Source organism: Dioscorea cayenensis, chromosome 12 (assembly GCF_009730915.1).
Source record: "Dioscorea cayenensis subsp. rotundata cultivar TDr96_F1 chromosome 12, TDr96_F1_v2_PseudoChromosome.rev07_lg8_w22 25.fasta, whole genome shotgun sequence".
NCBI classification, from domain to species: domain Eukaryota; kingdom Viridiplantae; phylum Streptophyta; class Magnoliopsida; order Dioscoreales; family Dioscoreaceae; genus Dioscorea; species Dioscorea cayenensis.
In genome coordinates this window covers 3,650,694-3,675,769 of record NC_052482.1, presented here as the reverse complement: position 1 = coordinate 3,675,769, position 25,076 = coordinate 3,650,694, and the positions used below count along the sequence as shown (strand labels likewise).

The 25,076-nt window shown below is 33.7% G+C and overlaps 4 protein-coding genes across 8 annotated transcripts; 1 reads left to right on the top strand and 3 right to left on the bottom strand.

Annotated features, from left to right (window-relative positions):
* Positions 1-1,016: 1,016 nt before the first annotated feature.
* LOC120273097 (methyl-CpG-binding domain-containing protein 4-like) lies at positions 1,017-3,277 on the bottom strand. The gene is made up of 2 exons (XM_039279746.1): positions 3,110-3,277; positions 1,017-1,733 (listed from the first exon to the last, which is right to left on the bottom strand). The coding sequence occupies exons 1-2, from the start codon at positions 3,125-3,127 to the stop codon at positions 1,233-1,235; spliced, it is 519 nt and encodes a 172-aa protein (XP_039135680.1). The 5' UTR covers positions 3,128-3,277; the 3' UTR covers positions 1,017-1,232.
* Positions 3,278-5,366: 2,089 nt separating this feature from the next.
* On the bottom strand, positions 5,367-6,302 carry LOC120273463 (protein DMP2-like). Its single transcript, XM_039280089.1, has one exon. The coding sequence runs from the start codon at positions 6,247-6,249 to the stop codon at positions 5,692-5,694; it is 558 nt and encodes a 185-aa protein (XP_039136023.1). The 5' UTR covers positions 6,250-6,302; the 3' UTR covers positions 5,367-5,691.
* Positions 6,303-9,875: 3,573 nt separating this feature from the next.
* Positions 9,876-18,611, top strand: LOC120273336 (autophagy-related protein 18h-like). 4 transcript variants are annotated; one of them, XM_039279958.1, is made up of 10 exons: positions 9,876-10,349; positions 13,179-13,640; positions 13,754-14,042; positions 14,121-14,188; positions 14,368-14,613; positions 14,714-15,541; positions 15,652-15,821; positions 17,257-17,390; positions 17,501-18,016; positions 18,103-18,611. In XM_039279958.1, the coding sequence occupies exons 1-10, from the start codon at positions 10,155-10,157 to the stop codon at positions 18,105-18,107; spliced, it is 2,913 nt and encodes a 970-aa protein (XP_039135892.1). In that variant the 5' UTR covers positions 9,876-10,154; the 3' UTR covers positions 18,108-18,611. The 4 variants fall into 4 exon arrangements, with proteins under 4 accessions (XP_039135892.1, XP_039135891.1, XP_039135893.1 ...); XM_039279959.1 differs by adding an exon at positions 11,364-11,599 and having other exon boundaries at positions 10,232-10,349; positions 13,754-14,188; XM_039279960.1 differs by adding an exon at positions 11,526-11,599 and having other exon boundaries at positions 10,267-10,349; positions 13,754-14,188.
* A 166-nt stretch (positions 18,612-18,777) lies between these two features.
* LOC120274052 lies at positions 18,778-24,549 on the bottom strand. 2 transcript variants are annotated; one of them, XM_039280799.1, is made up of 12 exons: positions 23,987-24,543; positions 23,325-23,504; positions 23,120-23,230; positions 22,723-23,058; positions 22,469-22,645; positions 22,102-22,389; positions 21,892-22,014; positions 21,426-21,623; positions 21,108-21,343; positions 19,912-20,116; positions 19,405-19,710; positions 18,778-19,306 (listed from the first exon to the last, which is right to left on the bottom strand). In XM_039280799.1, exons 1-12 carry the CDS (start codon positions 24,143-24,145, stop codon positions 18,983-18,985), a joined length of 2,643 nt encoding a protein of 880 aa, XP_039136733.1. In that variant the 5' UTR covers positions 24,146-24,543; the 3' UTR covers positions 18,778-18,982. The 2 variants fall into 2 exon arrangements, 1 of the variants encoding a protein (XP_039136733.1); XR_005540689.1 differs by lacking the exons at positions 18,778-19,306; positions 19,405-19,710; positions 19,912-20,116; positions 21,108-21,343 and having other exon boundaries at positions 21,485-21,623; positions 21,892-22,024; positions 23,987-24,549.
* Positions 24,550-25,076: the final 527 nt, after the last annotated feature.

Here is a 25,076-nt window from a genome sequence, read left to right as displayed (position 1 = left end):
CGCCTTCTCCCCGTCGTATCCACCAACGCCTCCACCACCGTCTCTGCCTCCACCAACGCCTTCTCCGGTGTCAAGGGTTTAGATCCATCTCTCTATAGATCAACCAATTTCTTTCAATTTCTTTTTGTTGTTCTTCTTTCTCTAAACAATTGTTTTTCTGATTGATTTGGGTGTTGATTTGTTCCTGAAATGCTGTTAATTTTGAGATGGAAAAATATTTCATTTGATTCGCTGTTGACGAAATATTTATCGTGAAAATCAGGATGTTATTAGATGGAGATTGTTGCTATAAAGATGTGCTTTATTTATTTATTTATTTTTTGATTAATTGGTTGATGCACTTGTTTATATGAATCAAAGTTTGAATTTTGTTGATATTGAGGAATCTAAGGATTTTTTTCCCTTTGTGACTTAGGCTGCAGCATTATGAGTTTGAAGTTTGAATTTTGTTGAAATTTCAGTTTGGTTTTTTGGGACATTATAGGAGCCGTTAAATCAAATGATCTAACAGCTCCTAGGGACATCCCCAGATATGGATTCTGGGGACGTCCCTAGAAAACGTATCCCCTAAATAAAATAACATATAAATTTAAAATACAAATAAAAAAATGAAATGACTTTCATATATAAACCCGTAGCATCAGCACGGGTCTCCCACACTAGTCTCCCACACTAGCAATGATAATGATCATAATCGTAATCATGATGATGATCATCATCATCATAATCATGAAATATTATGACGATGATGGTGATGATGATGATGATGCTTAACAAATATTAGACAAGTAAAAATTTAGGTTAATCAAAATTACAACTTTCCCTGCTAGCAAAGATTAGTGCTTATGATCAAACAAAAGTTCAGAAACAACTGTTAGAACACAACCAAAATTCAAAAATCACTGATTCATTAGAATAAAAAGGTCAATGCATTCTTGAATCCTGTAAAGTTGCAAACCCTAATGTCAAAAGAAGGAAAACAATCGAAAATAATCACCAAAACCAACTACAACTCAGAAGCATCAAAGCATCAACAGCAATAAAATTATAACTGTAATCGCAGAAGCCCTAACATCAAAGCAAACCAAAACAGACAACCCGTTCGAGCACTGTCAGAACTATATATACACAAAACATGGAATTATCGACATTATTCTACAAAAAGATTTTCATGCTTGAAAATTTTCACATTGGAATGGGTCGTTAACTAGTTATTCAGCGAAAGAGAAGCATTACTCCTTTTTGGTTGAAATCTTCAGCCTCTTGTTACTACTGGGAGAAGCTTTCGCTTCAAACTTTCTAGGAGATCTTTCATCCATAACCTTTGGAACGGTAAATGAGAAGCTGGATGGGGAAATTTTACCTTTGTATTCAGGATATGCTTCAAGAAACTTTTCTACCTCCACACCACTTCTCACTTTCTTCCCATTTGGCATTATATAATGAGCATCCATTTTTGAGCAATCCCTTCTCATTATCAACATCCGCTCAGTGTTCGGGGGTGCCTTAGGGATGTTAGGCTTATCAAAAACCCAGATACGAGTGTTGTCATACTCTAAATCAGCGGGATCATCACAAGTCACACCAGGTTTCTTGTTGCAGTACCACGGGTTTTCAATAAAATTATGTCTGATGCTCTCAAACTCTTCTTTTGTTGGAATAAACCTCCATTTGGAACATTCTCCACATTGAACTGCATATGCTCCGACCGAATCTTTGTTACCTTTACATCTCTGTTGGCATGCCAAATGGCCCAAGTGTAGTGCATAAGTAAGCAAAATTTGTCATGAAATTTAAAAAAGTTTGAAGAACTTTCAGGAAGGAAAATTCATAAGAAAAGCATTAAAAAAGAAAAAAAAAAGTCAAACTTGTGTACCTTCCGCCAAGATTCTGTCATATTAAGTAATGAAAATAATAATGAGAATTGCCTATCATAATCAGATTGCTCAATGCAGCATTAGAGTGCCAGTATATAAACAACTATAAAAAATAAAACTGTCTAAAATTGAAGTATAAGTACCACAATTCATATCAATTAGCTAGATCACAGCTGAAGACAGTGCTAGTGACTCTAGACAGGCTGCTGATGCCCATGTAGAAAGAACATAGACTTCAGATACAATAACAGTCTAGAAACAAAAGAATATAAAAAAATCGATTTATAAACAAAATGACATATCACTCTGATAATCAAGGTCCCACCCAAAGCTTATTTAAACGGTCAGCATTCCTTCTACTAAAAATGCCCACGCAAGATATTTGGAGAAAAATAACATGCAATCAGCAATTCATTAGTTAAGACAAAAAAGACTAGTAATAAATCAAGACAACATAAACGTTTACACATATACCACTTAGAGTCTATTGATGGCTAATAGGCAAAATAATTCATAATATGATAAAATGATAAATCATATTGCTCAGCAGTCTTCTTAGAAGAGAAATCTAGACACAATGTAAGCTAACATCTTATCTTAGAACAACCAAACCAAGAGATTCATAACATCTCTGCGGGGAATACAAGTAAAAACCTAAAAGGTACTTAATTTAAGGCCCTAAAAGCTGGTATTTTCCTCCAGTCTCTATTCTAAACTAGAATGATCACTAGAACAATCAATCTTCGTAGAGCTACCAACAACCTGAAGAAGTGCTTAATCTCTCTATTTCTAAACTAAACTACATTGGTCACTAGGGCAATCAATCTTCTTAAATCTACTGACATCTTAAAGCAAATCACCATACTTTTTCAATCTTATTCTCCAAAATAAACCTACAGAAGAACCATGAATTTTCTTGAATTCAATCACATCCTGAATAAGACCAACATAAGCTTTCACCTGTAAAAAATATACATCAAACGCAAACACAAGCACAAATTTTCTTTTTTCTATTGTCACTGAAACCCTAAATTTCAAAAAACAAACTATCGATTAAAAAAACGCAGTTTTTCATAAATCCATGGATATCCAAAAGAAGAACAACAAAGCTATCACCTTTAGCCTCACAAATCAACATTCAAAACTAAACAACCAAATTGCTTCCCATAATTTGAAGATAAAGAAGAAAAACCAAAATCAAAAGTCAAACAAATAAAATACGAAAATCAGACCTCCAAAAACTTGGACATGATCGCGTGGCCGCCGTTTCCACCACCGGATCACTTGCGAGAATGGGATCTCGGTGGGCAAAGGGCTTCGTTGTCTCTCAGCTAGGGCACCCAAAGAGAGGATTGAAAGCTGAAAAAAAAAAAGAAAAGAAAAATCCTTGGAAACAGAGAAGATACACCAACGATGCTAGATTTTGTACTTTTATTAGTTATATTATTATTATTTATTTTTTTCCCTTATTTTTTATTTATTTTTATTTTTGAAAATTTTTTTATCTCCGCAACTTCACAACAATAAAATAAAATTATATATAAAAAACGTCCTATTGTAAAAATGAATATGAAACATTCAATTGTTTTTCGTTTCACTGCACGCGATAGTAATAATAGATTTCCGAATGTAAAATTTAATTTACAGTTTACACCCTATATTTAAGACGTGTAAGCTAAATGTTCAATATTCAATGCATGCACATCACATTTGTACAAAAAAACAAAAACAAAACAAAAGTAATTATAGTTTACTCTCAAAATTTAAATTAAATTTATTTATAAAAAAATACTCCTATTTACAAAATATTTATTTATGTATTCTTATAAGTATTATAATTATTATATGATGTTGATTAGATTTATTAATAAAAAATACTCCTATTTACAAAATATTTATTTATGTATTCTTATAAGTATTATAATTATTATATGATGTTGATTAGATTTATTAATAAAAAATACTCCTATTTACAAAATATTTATTTATATAAGTATTATAATTATTATATGATGATAATGCATTAAGATCGTGCATAATATATCTTTGTATTTTTGGAAGATATTCGTCTGTGATATTTTTTAGTGTATTTTAGGTAGTTAAGAGCTAGATGCTATATATGTAGACATAAGTGTAGCGGGTGATTAGAAACGATATTTTTATATATAATGATCGTGATGAAAGGAAGAGAATCATTAATCATAGTTATACCTTGAAACCTAAAGTATTTTCATAATAGTCATCCCTCAACAAAATATACCATTGTTTATATTCAAAAATATAATATGATCATTGTGCAAATAATTACATTTCTATACATAAAAATAATTTATTTTTTAAACTAAGATCATATATATCTTTGTATTTTTGGTAGATATTCTTCTGTGATATTTTCTTTAGTGTATTTTAGGTAGTTAAGAGCTAGATGCTATATATGTAGACATAATTGTAGGAGGTGGTTGGAAATAATATTTTTATATATAATGATCGTGATGAAAGGAAGAGGTCATAGTTTTACCTTAAAACAAAAAATACCATTTTTTATATTTAAAAATATAATATGATCATTGTGCAAATAATTACATTTTTATGCATAAAAATAATTGATTTTTTAAACTAGAATAGCTTGTTAGGTTAAGGAACCACATGTTAACTAACGTGTGTCTCAAACTTTGCTCATCAAAAAATAAAAAACAGGAGATCATGGATTACACAAAGATAATATGAATTAATCAATTAATTAATGAGTGGAAGACAGAGAGAATAACAGGGAAGATAATTTATTTAAATAATTAAATTATATTACAATACATCCTTGACATAATGCTTGAACAGTTAATAATATACACTTGTTTATTTTTTCCCCTCTTTGAAGTTTTGAACTTCCGGAAGCTTTATAAGACTTCCTAGACCACTGTTACATGATAAATTTCTCTCTTTTTTTATTTTATTTTTTTATTTTTTATTTTTTTTTTGAGGTTTTGACCTCTAGAAGCCCTATTATAATAGGATAAATCTACGAAGCCAGCCTTTAATATATTTCTTTTGGCAAATATATTTTTTTATATATAAAATGAATCTCTTAGATAAGAAATCCAAATTTATGCTATTTATTTTAGAAGTTTCTCATTTTGACGTTGAGAAAAATCTAATAATATTAAAAAAAAAAACATCTATTGCAACTATAACGAATATTTGAAAATAGTCAGAATTTTTACAAGTTTGATTCACACAAAAAAAAATATAAAATACACATAAAACTTACATTTATCCATTCTTACACTTGTGAAAAAAACTAAAAAATATAAAGCAAAAGAATAAAAACCTTACTTTTGTTTTTTTCTTTTTTTCTCTTACCTTCTTCTTTTCATATTTTCTCGATGATTTAAAAGCTTATCATCATGATGAGCATTATAGCCAGAGAGTTACATCAAATTTTAACTTTAACTTTAATCATCTTCGACCATTGTAAATAAGAAAACCTTAATATTAAAACTCCATAACTTTATGTAGATCTAATTAATATTCTATTAAGCCTTCCGTTACATGAGCCACATACGTGAGAATAATTTATTCTCACAACTTGCACCAATACTTGTTGGTTGTTTATAATATTCATACATAATATTGCTTGATATATAATATATATATATATATATATTTGATTAATTGGACAAACCATTCTTTACTACACTATGTTGCCCGATATATATATAAAATATTTGAATATAGGATCCCTATATATACATAGAATTAATATATTGTCAAGGCAAGCCAACCATACATAATTGGCAATTACTCCAATGGGAAAGCATTAAGTTGAAGAAGATGAAGAGGTTGAGGAAGACGAAGAGTAGCCAATACCATGGCGAGTGGAGGGTAAGAACATGAAAACTAGAGAAGAAAGAGCACCAAGAGCAGGAGGCAAAGCTTTGAGCAAAGCCTTCTCTTTGGATAGAAGAGAAGGATAAAAGCAAGAAATAGTGTTAGTATCCAAGAGGACTAAAACAGCAAACACCATCAAAGAGAGGAAGGCATGGATAAAGTCTTTGAGCTTGAGCTTGGACTTAGAGCTTGTGGAGGAGGAACCAGTCCAAAGGCCATTAGTGGTGAGAAGGCCATACTGGAGCTTGCCATCAGAGGTGGTGGTGCTGTCAGTGAAGGTGGAGAAGAAGCAGAATAAGGCAGAAAGGGAGAGCAAGATGGCAGTGAAGGTTTTGTTGGTGGTGTTGCACTTGCCATTGTTGGTGAGGAGAGGGTTGAGGAATTGGAAGAAGAAGGTGGTGCCAGTGGGGAGGAGCTTGATGATGTTTGAGAGGAGTTGGAAGAGTGTTGTTGTTGTTGTAGTAGTAGTACTTGTTGATGATCCCATGGTTGAAGTTGTTTGATGTTTTGTGGAGATATGAATGATGTACTTGTTGTTGTTGTTGTTGTTGTTGTTTATATGGTATGGATTGAGAGAATGGTAGTTTTGGTGGGGAATGGTAGATTGAATTGAAGTTATGACCTTTATTTTATATTGTTCTTGAATATATCTTGTTGGTGGATGAAGGAAGAGAATATTGTTATATCTAACTCTTCATTGTGATTATGACTAGAAGATAGAGAATGAAAAACTATGTACAAATTAAAAGAATTTAATATGTTTTTATCCACATGGGTACTTTGGTTGGCTGTTTTTTTTTTGGCATTTGTTTGGCTGGATTTAAGGTTGCAAATAACTCTGTAAAGATTAGGTATTGAGAAATTCGGTCTTTGGTTCAGTGGAGTTGTGAAGTGTCGAGATATAGTTTGTACATATATATATTACAAATAAATACATTAGAAGCAAACATGCTAAGGTTGAGAATTCATTCATGTGTTTATATATATATATATATATTTATATATTTTAGAAGGGTGATCAGTACTTAAAATTTAGAAAAACATGCGGAATTAATTCCTTATTCTCATTTTAACGTTAATAAGATTCACATGAGAAGTCCACACCACGGCAGAGTTAAAAGGACCCAAAAATAGAGAAACCTTGTGAAGCATGTTTCAGTATTTAATTGTATGTTGGAGAAAGCTCGCTAGATTTGTATATGTATTATTATTAATTATTATTATTATTATTATTATTATTATTATTATTATTATTTAGACAAATGCGATGAGCAATTGAAACTTAACAGCCGTGTAGAGTTAATGTCTCACGCACTCTTATTTTGGCAAAGGTTATAAGCACTTGAAACTTAAGAGATGTAGAGTTAAGCATTTGAAACTTAAGAGATGTGCGGAGAATCCTTGCGAAACATATTTTAGTTGGTACTCAAAAGAGGTAGATTTTGTTCTACATTGAAGACAATACACTTAGTTTTGTGTGTGTAATATTGTTATGTTATTTTCCAAGCTACTCTTCATAGGCAAGATTAGTGAAGATAATTACATTAATGTTAAGTATGGAATGACTTTGTATTTTTTGTTGTTAGACCTAATAGAAGTTTTTATTATTAGAATATATATTTATAATATTTACTCTTAACTAATTCAATAGATTTATCTAATGGACGGCTCAAGAAATGATTGATACCAAATTTTTTTTAAAAAAAAAAAAAGATTTGAAGAAAAAAGTAGATATTTTGATAAATGAGATGTCAAGCATCATGCCTTTATGGATTAGAGAAAATCTCAATCTAATTTTCATTTCATTATTAAACACTAAGATGTTGAATTGGTCGTTTGTGTTTCTTTGGAAGTGACTTAGGTTGTCAAGAGATACTTTTGTCATTGATAGAATTAGGAAAAAAATAAAATAAAATTGTTTAATTTTTTTTTAAAAGAAATAAAACTTAAGTTATTTTTTTAAAATATGTATAAAAAAATAAATAATTATAAATAAAACTCTATATAATTGTCACTTCCCCACATCTTTACATACTATCATCATATCAAACCATATCATATCATGATAATTGAAAACAAAACATATCTCATGGGCCCCATACAATATACATAAAATAATGTTTTTTTCTATTAATATTGAGTTTTTAGATATTGTTAATTAAATCTGATTATATATGGCATATGAGTTTACCCCCTATTACATAACGTGCAATCTTAACACAAATCAACACCATTATTATTATTAATTAATTTTATTTTATTTTATTTGAATTTTTAACTTTTTAGTTGAGAGCATAATAAAATACCAGCTATGCTATGTAAAGAATCGTAGAATCAACATCATTTTAATTTTTTTAATTTTATAAAATATAAAATATATTTTTAATTTATTGATACTTTTTAAATCGTGTTTCGAATTTTGAAAGCTCTTTGCTTGAGAGACATAAATTTCTTTTTGCAATGTAATGGTTGAAAGTTATCAAACATTTTTAAACTATAAAGTTTTACATTCCAACAAGACTTTAAGAGAAATATATATACATATATATGTACATGTGTGCTAGTTTTTAAGTGAGAAAGGGACAGCTATTATGATCCATATTCTATTTATCTAAACAAATGTACACAAAAACCAATTATTTTTCTTGTTGTCTAGGTATATGCAGATCCAACCATTGCTTCTAATAATTTACTTAGTTTTCTATTTTAAGTCATTTTATGAACTGTGTACTTTATTTTAAAGTTATCACTAATTTTTAAATTAAATAAAAATTTCCAACTCAATCATTAGATTTTTAATTTTAATCAACACCGTTTGGTTTAAGTGATTAGTTTTAGTGTGTTGTGCATAATAGTAAGAGTTAAAATTCTTTATAGAAGAATTTACATGCTTTTTGACATGTGTATTTGAAGCATTAACTCGCACCTAATATAGATATTAACATTGTAAAAAAAAAACCTCATTTATTAAGTGTGAAGTTTGTATTGCATCAAAAGAAAGAGAAATTATTTTTTCTAAAAGCACTAATATACTCCCTCCCTCAGTTTTTTTTTATATTTCATGTTAACCGAATTTTATATGTAAAAAAATTTAATTATTTCATAAAATTTTATCTCGTTATCTTTTTAAAATTATCCCTAATTTATATCTTTATATTTATCTTTTATATTTAATTTCAGAAAGAGAATTGAATAGAGTGTTAAAAATAATTTAAAAAAGGATAATAAATATTTTTTTGATTTGATGATAGATAAAAAAAAAATTGAATTTGTGATAGATAAAAAGAAACAGTAAAGATTTTATCATGGAAGAAAAATAAAAAATTCTTTCAAAAGATTTTTCAAATCACAACACAAAATATTATTAAAAATATTTAAAATGACTGTTTCTAGAACACCATATTTCTTATTTTTCTTTTTAAATTACAAGATTTCCAAAGATAATGAATATATTTATTATTGATATTTTTAAAATAATTTCTTATCCTTATCTACAAACTTGATAGTTGATGCGTACGAGAGACGGTTTGGATTTCTTTTTCTTCCAAAATTATGAAATAAACAAACACATATTAAATCTTTTTAATAGAATAAACAATTTTAATGTTTTTAATTAAAAAATTACTCAAAACTCCTTTATTTTTCATTCCAATTACTTTTCTATTTATCTTTTATCTTTGTTTTTTTTTAAAGTTTTTTAATCAAGTGTTTTTTTTAATATTTTAATAAAAATATCAAAAATACCTCACTCATAAATTAGAGCAAAAAATAAAAAAACATTCGGTTTAAACTTCACTTCGCACAAACAAAAGACACAGGTGTTGTAAAATTCAATCTCTTCTTACACTGTGTATAATAATTAATAAGTAGCTCATCACATTTGTCAAAGAAAAAAAAAAAAGCGATGGTACAAATACAAGACGGTAAGATAGAAATAATTTTTAATTTTAACTTAATTTAAAACCTAAGAAAATTACATGAATTATTTTCAATATTTATTAAATCCAAACAAGCCATATAAAACAATTCTTTCTTAAATGAAAATATTATTCTTTTCAAGGGTATATCTAGAAATATCACAAAAAAAAATAATTGAAAAACTGAATACCAGAGCGAAAAAAAGAGAAAGAGAAAGAGTTTGGTCTTGGATTTGGTTATCTTTTTCTTGGCGAGAGGTTTGTTCGGAGACGACGATGGCCGCGAAGTCAAACCCCACCGTTGCCTAATCACCACGATCCTACTCCGGCGATCACCGGAGAACGCTACTCGGATGGTCTTTTCTACCGCCGGTGGCCTCGGCGGGTGGGCGGGCGGCAGGAGACGGAGGTTAAGGGCGGGGCTGCTGCTGCTGCTCGCCGGTGGTTCAACGGTCGTTGGGAGAGCGAGAAGAGGATGAGGAAGGGTAAGGGTAGTGGTAGTGGTGGTGGTGGTGGCCGGAATGGGCTGTTTCCTCACTCTCTTAGGATCATCTCGTCTTGCCTCAAGACGGTGTCAGCGAACGCTGGGTCTGTTGCTTCTACAGTCCGATCGGCCGGTGCCTCTGTCGCTGCCTCGATCGCCGTCCCTGCCGAGGAGGAGAAAGATCAGGTCTTTCTTTTTCTTTGTTTCTTCTCTGGTTGTTGTTTTTCTAGTTGGCTTTCGTGAATCGATGATCTTTTTGTGAATTCTTATCTTAATGTTTCTTTTCTGTTGTTTTGTTTATAATTTCTAGTGGATTTGGTGAATTGTGATCTTGTAGTGGATACTTGTCTAAATAATGGTTTTCTGCTGGTTCTTCTTGAAAGTTTGGTCTTTGGTACCGTTGTGTACTTTGTGGTAATGCATTTGAGTGAGTTTAGTTCCCAAGTGAATTATGGTACAGTGGGCAAAAGTTGATAATTAGATGATCTGGAGGTGCAATTATTTCAGTTTCCTTGTATGGGTAGAATGAAAAAAAGGGAAATTTTGAGATCGGTGATGATTGGATTTGTGAAGTATTCATGATTGATCCCTTCCTATGAGACAACAGAAATTTATGGTCATGCCTATTGAGCTTTTATATAAGACTTTGAATGGAATACGGTAAATTTGCTGGAATGACGTGCTTTCAGTTTAAAGTGTCTGCTTTTCTTGGAACCTTTGTTTGTTACAAAATTTCTAGGATTAGAATAATACCTTACTTCTCTATTTTCTAACCAATCAAGGAACTTTTCCTTCAAGAATAACCATTCAGGTTAAAGTGTCTGCTTTTTCTTGGGACTCCTGTCTGTTCCAAAATTTTTCATATTGGTGTGATACGTTACTTCTCTATTTCCTAACCAATCAAGGAAGTGCTCCTTCAAGAATAACCATTATTCATTAGAGAGGTTCAGGAAATTTTATCTAATATTCTCCTCATTTTTTGATTATTCCTCAGTCAACTGGCCATGAAAAGGTCACGACATCGACATTAGATCCAGTAAAATGTGTTAGACTGCATTTTGTTTGGTTATAGGAATTTATAAACTGTGACAGTTAACTTTTGCTGCCATTTTAAGCCTTGATTGTGTAATTAAGAATTTGAAGTATTGCATGTATTCTTGTTAACTTTTAGATGCTGCTGCTTAATGTTTGAACCAACAGGCATCTTTTCAGCTGTCTTCTTAGTGATGCAGTAAGTTAGACCTTGACATGGCATTTGCAATAGGACAAGATGCACACTCCAAGCTTCACTTTGAAGATATTTATAGAATGTGAATTCTCCGTTTTCTCTTTACTTGTTTCCTTTTGGCTCATTAACAACAGCTATTATACCACTATTGTGGCTTTAAGGAGATAGAAAAAGCTGGTTGAACAACTAATTGCTTCTTATTGGTAAGGTGAGCTCATACTTCTTTTTATATATAACTGTCAAAAGACACATTTATTGGTTTTTATAACTGCCAAAAGACACACATTTATTGATTTTTATAACTGTCAAAAGACACACATTTATTGGTTTTTATAGTGCTGCAACTTAAATGCAAATTTACTGATGTAGTTTTAGTGATGATAGCTTTATCCTTTGATTATGCAATCATCTTCTGACTGTAATTTGATCGCAAAAATGTGGAGATTCAAGAATACCTTCTCACGGGAGGCAAGTGAATATCAAGTGATACATGATACAATAAGGACTGATGATCAACAAAATGCCTTCTTATTTGCTGTGTGGTTTTTTATTTTTATTTTTTATGCAAAGTCAGATTTAGAAATAGTTGAAAACATGGCCGATATTATTTTGTCATTAGTAGACAGTTCTATAAATAAATTCAGGGTTTTGCAGGCATTTGAAGGCCCTAGTTTGGTTTCGGTTACTTTTTGAATTATCTCAAGGATATTATGTTATGGTATCTCGCTAAATAGTTTTATGTAGCTTTTGTTAATGCCAATTGACATTGTTTTTCATGCAGTATCCTTCTCTTATCTTATTATTATTATTTTTATCAAGTCTCAGTCTTGTGTCTCTATTAATTTTTTTTTTTCTACATCGTCTTCTCATTTATGGTTCCTACTTCATCTCAAAACCTGTTATTTTCATCTTTTAAATTCAATTTATAATCAAAGGAACTTGAAGGTGCTAGTACTATTGAGTGCTGGAAGCCCTCTCAGTTTTCTTTTGAGTATGAATATATGCTATCTTGTTTTCTTTGTATTGGTAGGTCCCTCCACATGTTGTTAGTCTCATTTTCTTTTGTGTTGTTCATAAGTGCACACTAAAAAGTTGATGCATCTTTGTAGCTTAGAACTCACTGCTGGCCTTAGCTCTTGGATTTTTCATGTTTGAGTGCTATTGACTTTAGTTATGAGCTGAGGAATTGAGATTTTCATATGCCAGTTAGGCAATGAGAACTTCCAAGACCTTGATGTGATGAATGAGAAAGGTAGATAGAGCCTAGCTTAAAGTGGGTTGGGGATTCTTGTTTATGATTATGATTGAAAATTCTTTCCTTTATAAAGTTTTGAATGGCATTTGATACACAGGTTTCATGGTGACTTAATACGATAAAGATTTTCTTAAAACTTAGAACTTAGAAAAGAATGGGACTTCTGCTTGATTCTAAGAATGTAAATTCATATCGATCATCTATAAGGTGGATGCTTTTGATGTGATGACCATGTAATTCTGCTCTTTAAGGGTATTAATCATATTTTTTTCTTGGAGGGTGGTTTATTTTAGAAAACTTTGTGAATTAAAACCCTCTATTTCTTTAGTAGCATAGCCATGATTATCTTATCTAACTTGTGTGTTGCTGCGTTTTTTCCCACCTCAAATAAAAGGATAAAGAAGTCTGTGTGTGGGTGGGTGTATTTGCTGATTTTTTTCTGCTTTATATGGTTTAGCTCAGATTTTAACTTCCATTTGTAGTGATGGATAGTTGTTTTGTGTAATTCATTTGTGAATGGTTCCTTCAACAGGTTCTATGGGCTGGATTTGACAAGCTAGAACTTGGTCCATCTTCCTTCAAACATGTTCTTCTGCTAGGCTATTCTAATGGATTTCAAGTACTTGATGTTGAGGATGCCTCCAGTGTATGTGAACTTGTATCAAAACGTGATGGCCCAGTTACATTCCTACAGATGCAGCCCACTCCTGCAAAATCAGATAGTAGTGAAGGATTTAAGGCATCACATCCCTTGCTATTGGTTGTTGCTGGCGATGAAACCAAGGGAATGGGTACGGTTCAAGGTGGCCGTCTGAGTGCATTAATCAAGGAGACCACAAAAGAGCCTCAACCAGGAAATTGCTTTTCCACTCCTACCGTTGTTCGGTTCTACTCGCTTAAATCTCACAGCTATGTTCATGTTCTGAGATTTCGATCTGCTGTATATATGGTCCGATGCAGCCCTCGAATAGTTGCCATTGCCCTTGCAGCACAAGTAAGGAGCTTGAGCTAGCATTCAACTGACACTTATGTTATGTGCATGTGATATTTTAACTGAACTTAACGTAGTACTTGAACATTTGTGACAACATGATTGTTTTGTGGCAGATATATTGCTTTGATGCATTGACTCTTGAGAATAAATTCAGTGTCTTGACTTATCCTTTACAAGGAGCAGCTGGGTTTAACATTGGTTATGGACCTATGGCTGTTGGTCCAAGGTGGTTAGCTTATGCTCCCAACAATCCTTTGCTGTCTAATACTGCACGCCTCAGTCCACAGAACCTAACACCCTCTCCAGGTGTTAGCCCATCAACATCACCTGGCAATGGTAGTTTAGTTGCTCGTTATGCTATGGAGTCAAGTAAACATTTGGCTGCTGGAATTCTTAATCTAGGTGATATGGGATACAAAACTTTGTCAAAATACTGTCAAGAGCTTTTACCTGATGGTTCCACTTCTCCTTTATCAACAGGTTCAAGCAGGAAGGTTGGAAGACTTCCGCCTTCAGCTCATCTTAGTGAGGCTGATAATGCAGGAATGGTTGGTGTCAAATTAATTGTTTATGCTATTGCAGTTAAACATATCTTGCTTAGAGATCCCTTCAAATTGTGTTTATATATATACATATTAATGCATATGCATAGATTATTCTTCATTATGCATGCACTTTTTTTTCCAATTTTTAAGTGATTGCTGACATTTAGTCTGTAATGTTGCAGGTCGTGGTCAAGGATTTTGTCTCGAAAGAGGTCATTTCACAATTCAGGGCTCACACAAGCCCAATATCTGCTTTGTGTTTTGACCCTAGTGGTACACTTCTGGTTACAACTTCAGTACATGGACACAATATAAATGTCTTCAGGATTATGCCAAGGCCCATGCCAAATAGTTCAAATCCAGTTTGTTATGATTGGGCTAATTCTCACGTCCATCTTTACAAACTTTATCGGGGTATTACAGCAGCTGTAAGCACCTGATAAATTTCATTCTAAATAGATATTGCAATTGGCATTATGTTCTGTAATTCCTTACTTATTGGCTCATGATGTAATTTCTTTAATGTAGGTCATACAAGACATTTGTTTTAGTCCCTCTAGCCAGTGGATAGCGATTGTTTCATCCAGGGGTACCTGTCATATATTCGTTTTATCCCCTTTTGGTGGTGATGCTATTCTTCTGCCACAAAGTCCGAACTGTGATGGGCCAATTCTTGTTCCTAATCTTACATCACCATGGTGGTCAACTTCATCGTACAATACTGATCAGCAATTTCTTCTTCCGCCTCCTCCCCCCACTACACTTTCTGTGGTTAGTAGGATAAAAAATGGTAACAGTGGATGGCTCAACACAGTTAGCAATGTTGCTGCATCTGCAGCTGGAAAAGTACTTGTGCCATCAGGTGCTATTGCAGCTGTTTTCCACAATTCCATATATCGTGATAATTTACCAGCTCATTTGAAGGCTAATTCCTTGGAAAATCTTCTGGTTTATTCTCCATCTGGCCATTTAGTTCAGCATGTGCTTGTCCCATCTTTGGGTGCTGAGTCATGTGATGACAGCTCAGGAACTGGAGCCAGCCCCCTTTTGCAACTTCAGGATGATGAGTTACATGTAAATGCTGAACCAGTTCAATGGTGGGATGTATGTAGAAAAATGAATTGGCCTGAAAGAGAAGAAAGTGTTTCAAACATTGTCTTGGATAAGCAGCAAAACACTAATATGGCTATTTATCCATCTGATTTTGAAGATAATGATGCTATATTTTCTGTGTCACCAACTGGTATCCCTGTCTGTAAGGAACGTACAGAATCTTGTGCAAGACCTCACTGGTATCTATCTAATGCAGAAGTACAGATTAACTCATGCAGAATACCAATATGGCAGAAACCAAAGGTGCCTTGTGTTAGCTTGTCTGTTCAATTTTGTTGTTTTTGGTTTTTGGTTTTTGGTTTTTGTGTCTTTGAAACTAGGGACTTCAGTATTGTTAAATATGTTGTTTTTAGATTTGCTTCTATGTGATGACCCCGAGAGCAAGCAGTGAACCCACTGATGATTTTGCTGGTGAAGAACTTGAAATTGAGAGGTTACCAAACCATGAGGTTGAAATTAGAAGAAAGAATTTGCTTCCTGTTTTCGAGCAATTTCAAGGTGTCCAATCAGATTGGAATGACAGGTAACATTTGCTTTAATTTTTGTCATTCCACTATCTGTAATACTTTATTGGAGTTCATTACTCTCCCTTCTAGCTTTTTTTTTGTTTTTCCCCCTTTAATAATGACCTCTACAAATAACATATAAGTCATCTTCCTTGAAAAATGATGCTTCCTGTTATCATATTGAAAGAAAGAATTGTGTGTTATTCAATGTGGTCATTCATGCTCGACATGTTAGTTTCTTCACCCTCATATTATTCATGCTTATGGAATATTGCTTCATTAGTGAACTCAACTGAATACCAACTTTCTAGTATAGGATGAAACTGTATAATGCCTAATATTAATGCATATTTGATCTGTGAATTAAGGTTTATTTAAAGCCACAAGGCATCACAAGAGTTTCTGGAAATGGATAGAGAGTTGCACAGTGAGACAAACAAATCTAGAGTTAAAGAAGCAGCCAGGCTTTGGATAACTTTACTCACCTTGCTTCATTAATTGGGATTCCCAAGTATTTGCTTCTTTCATTAGGCGAGTTAAAATCTTTTGTAAACTCTGACTTCATCAATACCTTACTTCCAAATCAAATACAAGGCAACTATGTAGTGTTTGGGCCTAAATATTTAAAGGTGTATTAGAGTTTGAAGCTTACAAGTACACCACTTATGGAAGTGTGACTACACGTCAACTTTCCTTCACTTCATTGATGTTGTACTTCACCCCCACTTCACCCACAAATGAACACAAAGATGAACCTTGGGACCTCACATTGGCCATCTTGACAAGAAATTCTTTATATGAAGATATCTATCACACTGGCTGTAGTTTGGTCAGGCAAACACCTTGTTTGCACGTTAACAATGCTTTTCAAAAGAGCATTTTAGATTTGGGATTCTGAAAATTTATAGACTGAACCTTGTTATAAACTTAATTAGCGTGAAATTTTTGTGAATGTGTCAGTGGATTACTATGTTTCTTTAACTAAATGGGTTTGCTTTTGGCATTTAAGAAGTTTTTTATTTTTTAATTTTTTTGTTCTATACACGTGATAAAGTCCTGGTATAATCTGTGAATTAACATGGCATGAAAACATTTCATTTTTTAAGATCAAATTCTTATTAATAATCACTGAGGATCATAGCATCCTTGTTCCTGCTGCTATTCCTAAACTCTACATGAGACTTCTTCTTAGCACCCTCTTTTATGGTTACAAATAAATGTTGAGGACAATTCTATTACCATAAAATGTGATGCACTCCTTGGAATCATACTTTTTAATGAAACTTTTCTGCCTCTTTTCACCTGTTGAATGATATAATTGGTGAGTACTCAGTAAACTGGTGAAATCTGCCATGTGCATTTGTTGCATATAATTTTACAGTTTGCATTGCAATATTATAATATATCATCTTGTTAGAACATCCACACTAGTTGATTGATGGCCTTTTCTAGGAATCTTACTGGAGGAAGATGTTGGAATTCATCTACAGAGACTATCTTGTCTCTTACAGATAATAGGATGATGAAGAATGATGCTGGTATTATGGACTCGAGACCTGCATCTCTTGCATCTGGGCCAGATATCGGTAGCAGTAGCATCTAAATTATTCAAGATGTTAATTTGGTTTTCTTCCCTCGTTTTCTATCATCTAGGGCATTGCCCTTTTCTTTAATGTGGTTTAATCTTTTTGGGTAGGTCCTTGTAAACCTCGAAGCTTGCACCCAGAAACTGTCCAGAGCCCATCCCTTATGGCTTGTTGTGGGGGAGAAGATGGTGTAGGATTGATGACTCCAGGAACCCAATTAACTGCATCCACCACAGCACCAGAAATATGCTGTGACAAAAATTGCTCCCCTTTCCATTATGAACACTACTGCAGTGACTCCCCTACAGATAGCTCTCTTATAAATAGCTTTTCCAACTCTGGAAGTAGCTCATCACCTGTTGTTAGACTCTGCAATAAAGAGGCTCAGTCTTCAAGCAGTGAAATTACGGAACAAGTTGGTACTGTTGATTCGTTTAATTCAATGGAGTTCACTCAGTATCTCCATGAAGGCTATTGCAAAATATCAGAACTCAATGACTGTTGTGAGTTAACTGAAGCTGTCACTGATGTTGACAGCAGCAGCAGCCACTGCGAGAGAGAAAAGCCTGAGGAAGATGGTGACAATGATGAGATGTTGGGAGGTGTATTTGCCTTCTGCGAAGAAGGTATGTATCTATAACTGCGTTGAATTATTTCTTGGTGATCCTACAACCAATATCATTTCAACAGGATTTCATATTTTATCAAACAGGTTGAATACCACGCCCTGTCAATCCCAATGTAGATGGAACATACAACCCCCTCACCATTTTTATAATCAAGTATTTTCTGGAAAGGTTGTCTTCGCCCCCATACAGTGACCTACTTGTACTCTATGACCATAAGTTCTTTATGGTGTTCTCTTGTTGGTATTCAAAAAGTAAGATAAAATTTTTTTCATTTTCTTGATGATGGACGTGATTGGAGGCAATCACAAGAAAATCTTCCTGCTGTTTTATGTCATCCCTGGTATTCACCTGTACATTCTGTAGAATTGGATGTGTAACTAGTATTTAGATCTCGCATTTATGTTTCCCTACCTCAAGATGATGAAGAGTCTTCATCAACGTCTGATTGTATAGATGTGAGTTGTGTTAAAAAACTAGTTCTTAGGCTGATTCATGGCCAACTTTGGTTTGAGCATTTTAACCAATCTAGTTGTTATGTTCATGTATTGCTTTATTATTGAAAATAATGATGCCTTGTTAAACCTTTTTTGCATATGTATGAAGTATTCTTTGTCATTAAATTGTTGCTGAAAGTCAATGTCCATTTTCATATATAAATAGTTTTCAGCAGATGCATTCATTGAAGTGGATTTGGTGATCCACAAAATGTGTGGCATGTTAAAGCATAGAAACATTGGTGAAAAGTAATATGCCTTCCATTGAAAATAATGTACGAATTTTTTCTTTAATTTCTTCATAAATTCATATCAACGCTGACTATACAGGTGAGGAGACTAAAGACATCATTATTTGGAAAAAGGTAAATAGGAGCTGACTTTTTTAAATTTCTTTTGGAGAATATATTAAGAAGAATTTATCACCCATTTAGTATGCTAAAGAATACCTTCTGGTTAGTATATTATGTTAGCGGAGAAATATACGATGTTCTTGTTTTGCCTGGGTGCCATTCGGCGGTTGACTCCATAAACTTTTCTGTTCATTGAAACTTCCAATAACTGCAGACTGGGTTTTGGCCCCTAATAAATCTGTATACTGTTCATAGTATGCTTCACTGTCAACGCCATCTAAAATGCTTACTAATTTACCATGTTTTTTGTCAATAACTAGCTGCCCATCTTTAGCTATGTTGCCAACTGACACACTAATACGCTGAATCTGTAATTTTGGATTAAGTTTATCTTGCTGAACCATGACTACTGCACCAAGAATTTCGCCCAGAAATATGTCCTGCATATCAGCAAAATCCAAAATAGAAGCTGATTAGGCATGGAAATGATTGACAAATTTTTTTTGTAAAGGAATATAAATGTACTGATCAATGATACCATATGGTGGTACAGTTTATTTATCCGTTGCAGATTATGCAGCAATGACAGCAATTTGTGAGCAAATTTGGCTTCTGGAGTCTTGTAAACCAGTTCCAACCTGTTTAACATAGTCGGATAAGAAGTCACTTTGCGCTGAGCATTTAAAGGAATAAGTGTTATTTTAAGATCTGATTCCAGGACTGTTTTTGCAGCTAAAGGGTCAAGAAACATGTTGAACTCTGCATATTTGTTCGATGGAATGGTAAAGATATTTCCGTTCTGTTCATTGTCTTTGGGAATATGGCCTCCGACGATGAATACTTCCTGCATATACAGCGTATGTTAAATTGCTTATATAATAGATGGTTTTTGTTGCGATCATGTCTGGATATTGTAAATTCAGAAATCAGTCAGAAAACCTGAAGAACTTTAGCATCGTTAAATCTATAGATTATGAGTAACTAGTTTGGATATGTCACGTATCAATGGAGCAAAGTTAGATTAGAACTGATGAAATTCTCTTACCTGAATAACTGAAGTGGCATTCTTGTCGGAAAGAAGAATATTGGCCAAGTTTGTCAGGGGTCCGTTTGTCAAGATAGTAATCTTCTCCTTAGGATAAACTGCCTTTGTAACAGACTGCCAAACTTCAAAAGCTAATGCTTGTCTTCGTTCAGGATGGTCTGTGTCTCGTGGAGCTCCATGTTTTACAGAATTGTCGGCGGTATACCTGGCTCCATAAAAGTAGAAAAACTTTACATTAGTGATGCATTGATCGGAAGAAAATGGCCTCACTTTCATCTAAAGACTCGGTGAACATATAATTTTGCTGAAATCTTGCACATCAGTAAAAAAGTTGTTTCAATTTCTTAAATGCTGTACAGTTTCCATAAGCATGTCGATATCTTATTCCTTTTAATTTGTTATCAGAATCATCAGCTTGTCATATCTTAGTGACACAGATAGAAACAAGAATTTAAGGTATAAAGCATCAATCATAAGGTTTCAAAAAAGTGCAGAATGCTTGCATTGTTATTGCATGACACTTATTGTGGCAAGATTAGTTTGTCATGAATGATTAGTGCCAGTGGCACATGATTTTTACTTAGCTCATACATCTCTAATGCACTGTGACATTAAACAATATATTGATGTGAATCATAAGTGTTTGCATGATCATGTCCTAGTCTATATACTTTTATGATACCTATCATTTACAGTTTCACTATATCTTCAGCTTCAGCTATGGTGCTTTTAAGTATTATATTTAGGATTATCTTCTTTCAGTGTGGGAGACACTTGCAATCTCACTTGTTCATCTTTAATTAGGTCAGAATGTGATCAGTAAGTTTTTTTTTATCAGTTTATACTGCTACTTAGTGAAGAAGCCTTAGGCCATATTGCTTGCAAACTGATTTAGCTTTACTGTTTCATAAGAACAAGATTGCCGCTTCGGTTCTATTTGACTGTTGAGAATTCTAGCATTTAGTGCCAAATTAATCTGTATTCTCATAAAGTAGAGCAATTGATGATGGTTTGTACAGAAAGTGTAAGGTTGAGTTTGATCAATAAAACACTGCCACTAAAACAAACAAGTCTCAGATAACTTAGGTGGAAGGGTATTGTCACATGAACATTTAGCAAGGAAACACATGCTTCATCATTTAATCAATTAACTTTAAGGTTAAATTTAATCTGCAAGAACTAAGGATAAAACTTACCGTCTAGGACTTCGAGGCAATGTATGACCAAGTCCATATAGTGTATCGGAGTCGATAAAACCACCGTGACCAAGAGGTATAGCCTTGACATATGTGCAGCTCAAAGGTGAAGTTCCTTGCGCGGTTAGATTACCTAATCCGACAGGAATGTCGTCCCGGCCCATCATATGCAACACATCGTAGATAATATCAATTGTTGCAGCATTTGCCCAACCATTGCCACTCACTAATATTCCCTGAATGCAAAAGAGATATTTGCATTATGAGTTTCTGATATTTTGCAAACATGACTTCAGAATCATGTTAAACCTTCTTTACCTTTAGATTTATGAGTTCGACGGGTACTTTTAGGAGATATATAAGAGTGAGGAAATCTCCGGCACTCATGTCCATGTCAAAGATCACTGGTTTTCCGAGCTTTCTGTCTGAAAATGTTGGTTTGTAGAAGACTTCTCTGTAATAAGGATACTCGGTGGTGAAATTGAATCGCCCCGACTGCTGAGGAAGGTTTAGATCCTGCAATCCATAGATCAATTAAAACCGAAGTGAAAACACTTGAATGCACTAATATATTGGTGCATGGAGAGTTTACAGAAATTTTGGTGTAAATTGCAGAAACTAAAATGCGAAAAAGATGCGTAATTTAGGTGATTGAAGAGAGTTAAGATTAATGAATCCTTCTTCACTTCTCATATTGCAATGCCATTGATAATTGCAATGTGAAAGTGTACATACATATATATATATATATATATATATATATGTTCATCTGTTGAACACTTACAGTCAAGAAACTGATGAAGTACTCTCTGTCTAGAGGGCTTTGAGCATCTCGATTCGGTTTCGCTTTATGAGCAACAAGCACCCGAACAGCTTCCGGACCGGTTATCTCCTTGGTGTATCCATCCTAATTGCATCTTTTAATATTGAAAGTTAAAATCCATAGAATACAATGACCGAATTGTTCAATTAAGACGAAAGAGCGAAAGAGAACCTGGCATTTCCCTTTATCTTTTCCTTTTACTATACAAAATGGATCTTGAACTCCAGTCTGAACATGACCACTGTGTACTCCTTTTTTCTTAAGATTAAACTTTGGAATATCACGGCCGTCGAAGAATGGATTTGAGCCGTCGTGAGCTCCATATGGTTTGTTCGAAGTAATGACAGTAATGTTCAGATAATGCATCTCAGCAAATTCATTTTCGCCGTTACTTTTATGAGCATTGAGCATTGTTGATATGGCAACACCCGAAGTAAAAGAGTCCCACATGAAAAAACTCTGCATGAAATCAGTACGAAAATGATGCTAGTTAAAAGAATACTGAAAACATTGCCGTGCATCTCAGAGATTAAGTTACCGTGTAAAACTGATCGCCAACCCATGTATCTCGAGTAAATTTTAAGGATTGGAAACAGTACTGTGCTTCGTATGTATTCTGGCTTCGTTCGAATGCCATAAAGAACTTCTTGTTTACGGGGATAGTATTTGTAGCGTCGAGAGGAACAAGAGTGATTGGAATCCCCGAATGAAAGACCTACATTGACCGCAATGAATAAGATACATAACGATACAAATTATTCGAAAACTATGATGTGCAGAAACTTTCTATACCTGATATGCTGCAAATGGATCACCAAACATGTTGTACTCTGCATAAGGATTACTGTGAAAGCTTGTAAATATGTTTCCTCGATCACCGCATTGTTGAGGCATGCACAATGATGTCGAGTTTTTCGGGCAACAACCAGTCGGGTTCTTCGCCCTCACACCACCACCCATGACATAAATATGCTCGATGTTTTTCTTAAGTTGAGGATTAGTCATGAGAAGTAGTGCAAGGTTTGTATGCGATCCAATGAGAAACACAGTAGTAGGACCGGCCGATATGGTATCGATCATCACTTGCTGTGTCGTCGGTTGGTGCAGCGGAGAATATTTCCTAGGACCCTGCTTTCGCATTAGATACAAATGAACCATTCAATTATTTTATCACTACCACGATGTTTACCTGCGGAAGGAATGCCCGTCTTATGCCGTAATTAGTGTCGATATCTAATCGTCCGCCGCTTCCTTTCGGAATTGCTTGCCTATACCGGCAGTATCCTGCTGTCGACATTCCCTGAAAATTTAACAACAAGGCATCAGGTAACAATTGCACATTGCCAACATAGAGAAGGCATAAAAATGCAGAAAAAGTGTATCTTTTTCGATACTTGTTCAATTAGAGGTAGATATCCGCCGACATTTGGAAGTATGGTACTATTATCTAATATACCACCTTCGCCTCCTACTCCGACAGCAATGTCGTCGCGGCCCATCATATAAAGAAGGTCATATACTTGATTTACAGCATGCCCTGCATCGTTCCATGCATTTGCACTGACAGTGATTGCCTGTTATCATGGAATTATTAGAAAATTGATGAAATTATGACTTCGAAGAACTGTTCGATGTTCGACTTATTGAAAAAAGAAAGATCAAGTTGCATGGTGACATCAGTTTTAATCATGAGAGTGATCATAGAAAACAATTAGAACAGAATGAATGTGGTATTACCAAACCTTGATTTTTTTTTTTTTTTCTATTCATAACTTTACAAGTGTAGAGGAGTTGGTGGATTCAGTTAGTCAAAGCAAAATCATACTGCCTACCAAATTGTTGGCAAATTTATTATGAAAAAAAAAATTCAACTCTATCCTTCTTTCAAACCTTCAACAAGCCATGATCACATTAAAAAACATCATTGTTTTTAAGAAGGGAAGGAATCACTTCTTAGAGATTGGGGACATTATTATGACAACAGAGAATGAAACTCAAGAACCAAAACAACAGTGTTAACTTGAAAACAACAGTAAAGAAGAAAACAAAACAATACCTTGAGATCAATCACAGACTGGTTCTGCTTCAAGAGATATAAAATAGCGAAGAAATCATCGGTATCGACATCAGTATCCAAAAGAATCCGGTGAGTCTTGGCATCACCAACAACAACAACCAATACAAGAATCAAGAACAAAAACCTCACAAACATCATCACAACCAAGAAATTACACACAATGCAAATTTGCAAGTCAAAGATCAAACTCCAACAAAAAATTCTATATGTGAGATAAAGGAACCAGATATAGGAACCAAAACAACTTATTCAAGCAATTTATTTACTGGATATGAATGTGGAATAAATGCAGGGGGGGCCAAGAAAGGAAGGCAAGGTGTAAATGAGACAAGTGCAGAAACAATGAAAGAAGGTGGGATATGGTTGGAAAAAAATGAGAAGACTTGGATATTAGTACTAGTAGTAGAAGGAAGGTAAGAAAGAAAGTCTGGAAATATGTATAGAACAAGAGTTTTCCTTTCTAGATTGCTATAATTGCCATAATTATGCTTTGAATAGCCTTCATCTCCTTCCCTCTCTCACAGTACTACCATGGTGCCACATCTTCCATCTTTATAGAGCCACAATCCTTACCAGCCATTGAAGACATACATCCATATAAGCCCAAGGTTCCCGTTTCCCGTTTCCCTTCTCTGTTTCCTTCTTTTGTCAATTGTTGATAGTTATTAGACCCGGATCGGTCCGGTTGACCTGATGCTTAAACCGGTCCAGGTCTCTATTAACAAAGTTTTCAAACTCGGACAGGGCATCGACCAAGAAAAAGTTAAGGGTCATGGGTTGAGGGGTTCAACTGGGGTGAATCGGGGTTGAACCGGGATCAACAATTTTTATTAAAAATAATCTAAATTTTAGTTATATATAATCAAAAAATCAAATATTGAAGAATAAAAAATAAATAAATAAAAAACATGACTTTTAAAATTTTTAGCAAGTAATTTACATAAATAAATATTGAAGTACACCATATTAAAAATGTGAAATACACCAAATAACATAAAAATAAACTAGTATAAAATTAATTAAAAAATATAAAAATATTCAACGAGGAAATAAACAACTAAGAAATCTA

Coding starts and splice junctions, on each gene's coding strand:
- LOC120274052 (XM_039280799.1), bottom strand. CDS start 24,145: ATGATGTTTGTGAGGTTTTTGTTCTTGATTCTTGTATTGGTTGTTGTT. Junction 22,646..22,722: donor ATCCATTTGCAGCATATCAG/GTATAGAAAGTT, acceptor CGGTCAATGTAG/GTCTTTCATTCGGGGATTCC. Junction 20,117..21,107: donor TTGCCTCGAAGTCCTAGACG/GTAAGTTTTATC, acceptor TTATGGAGCCAG/GTATACCGCCGACAATTCTG.
- LOC120273336 (XM_039279957.1), top strand. CDS start 10,155: ATGAGGAAGGGTAAGGGTAGTGGTAGTGGTGGTGGTGGTGGCCGGAAT. Junction 14,614..14,713: donor ATCGGGGTATTACAGCAGCT/GTAAGCACCTGA, acceptor TCTTTAATGTAG/GTCATACAAGACATTTGTTT. Junction 15,822..17,256: donor CAATCAGATTGGAATGACAG/GTAACATTTGCT, acceptor GGCCTTTTCTAG/GAATCTTACTGGAGGAAGAT.
- LOC120273463 (XM_039280089.1), bottom strand. CDS start 6,249: ATGGGATCATCAACAAGTACTACTACTACAACAACAACAACACTCTTC.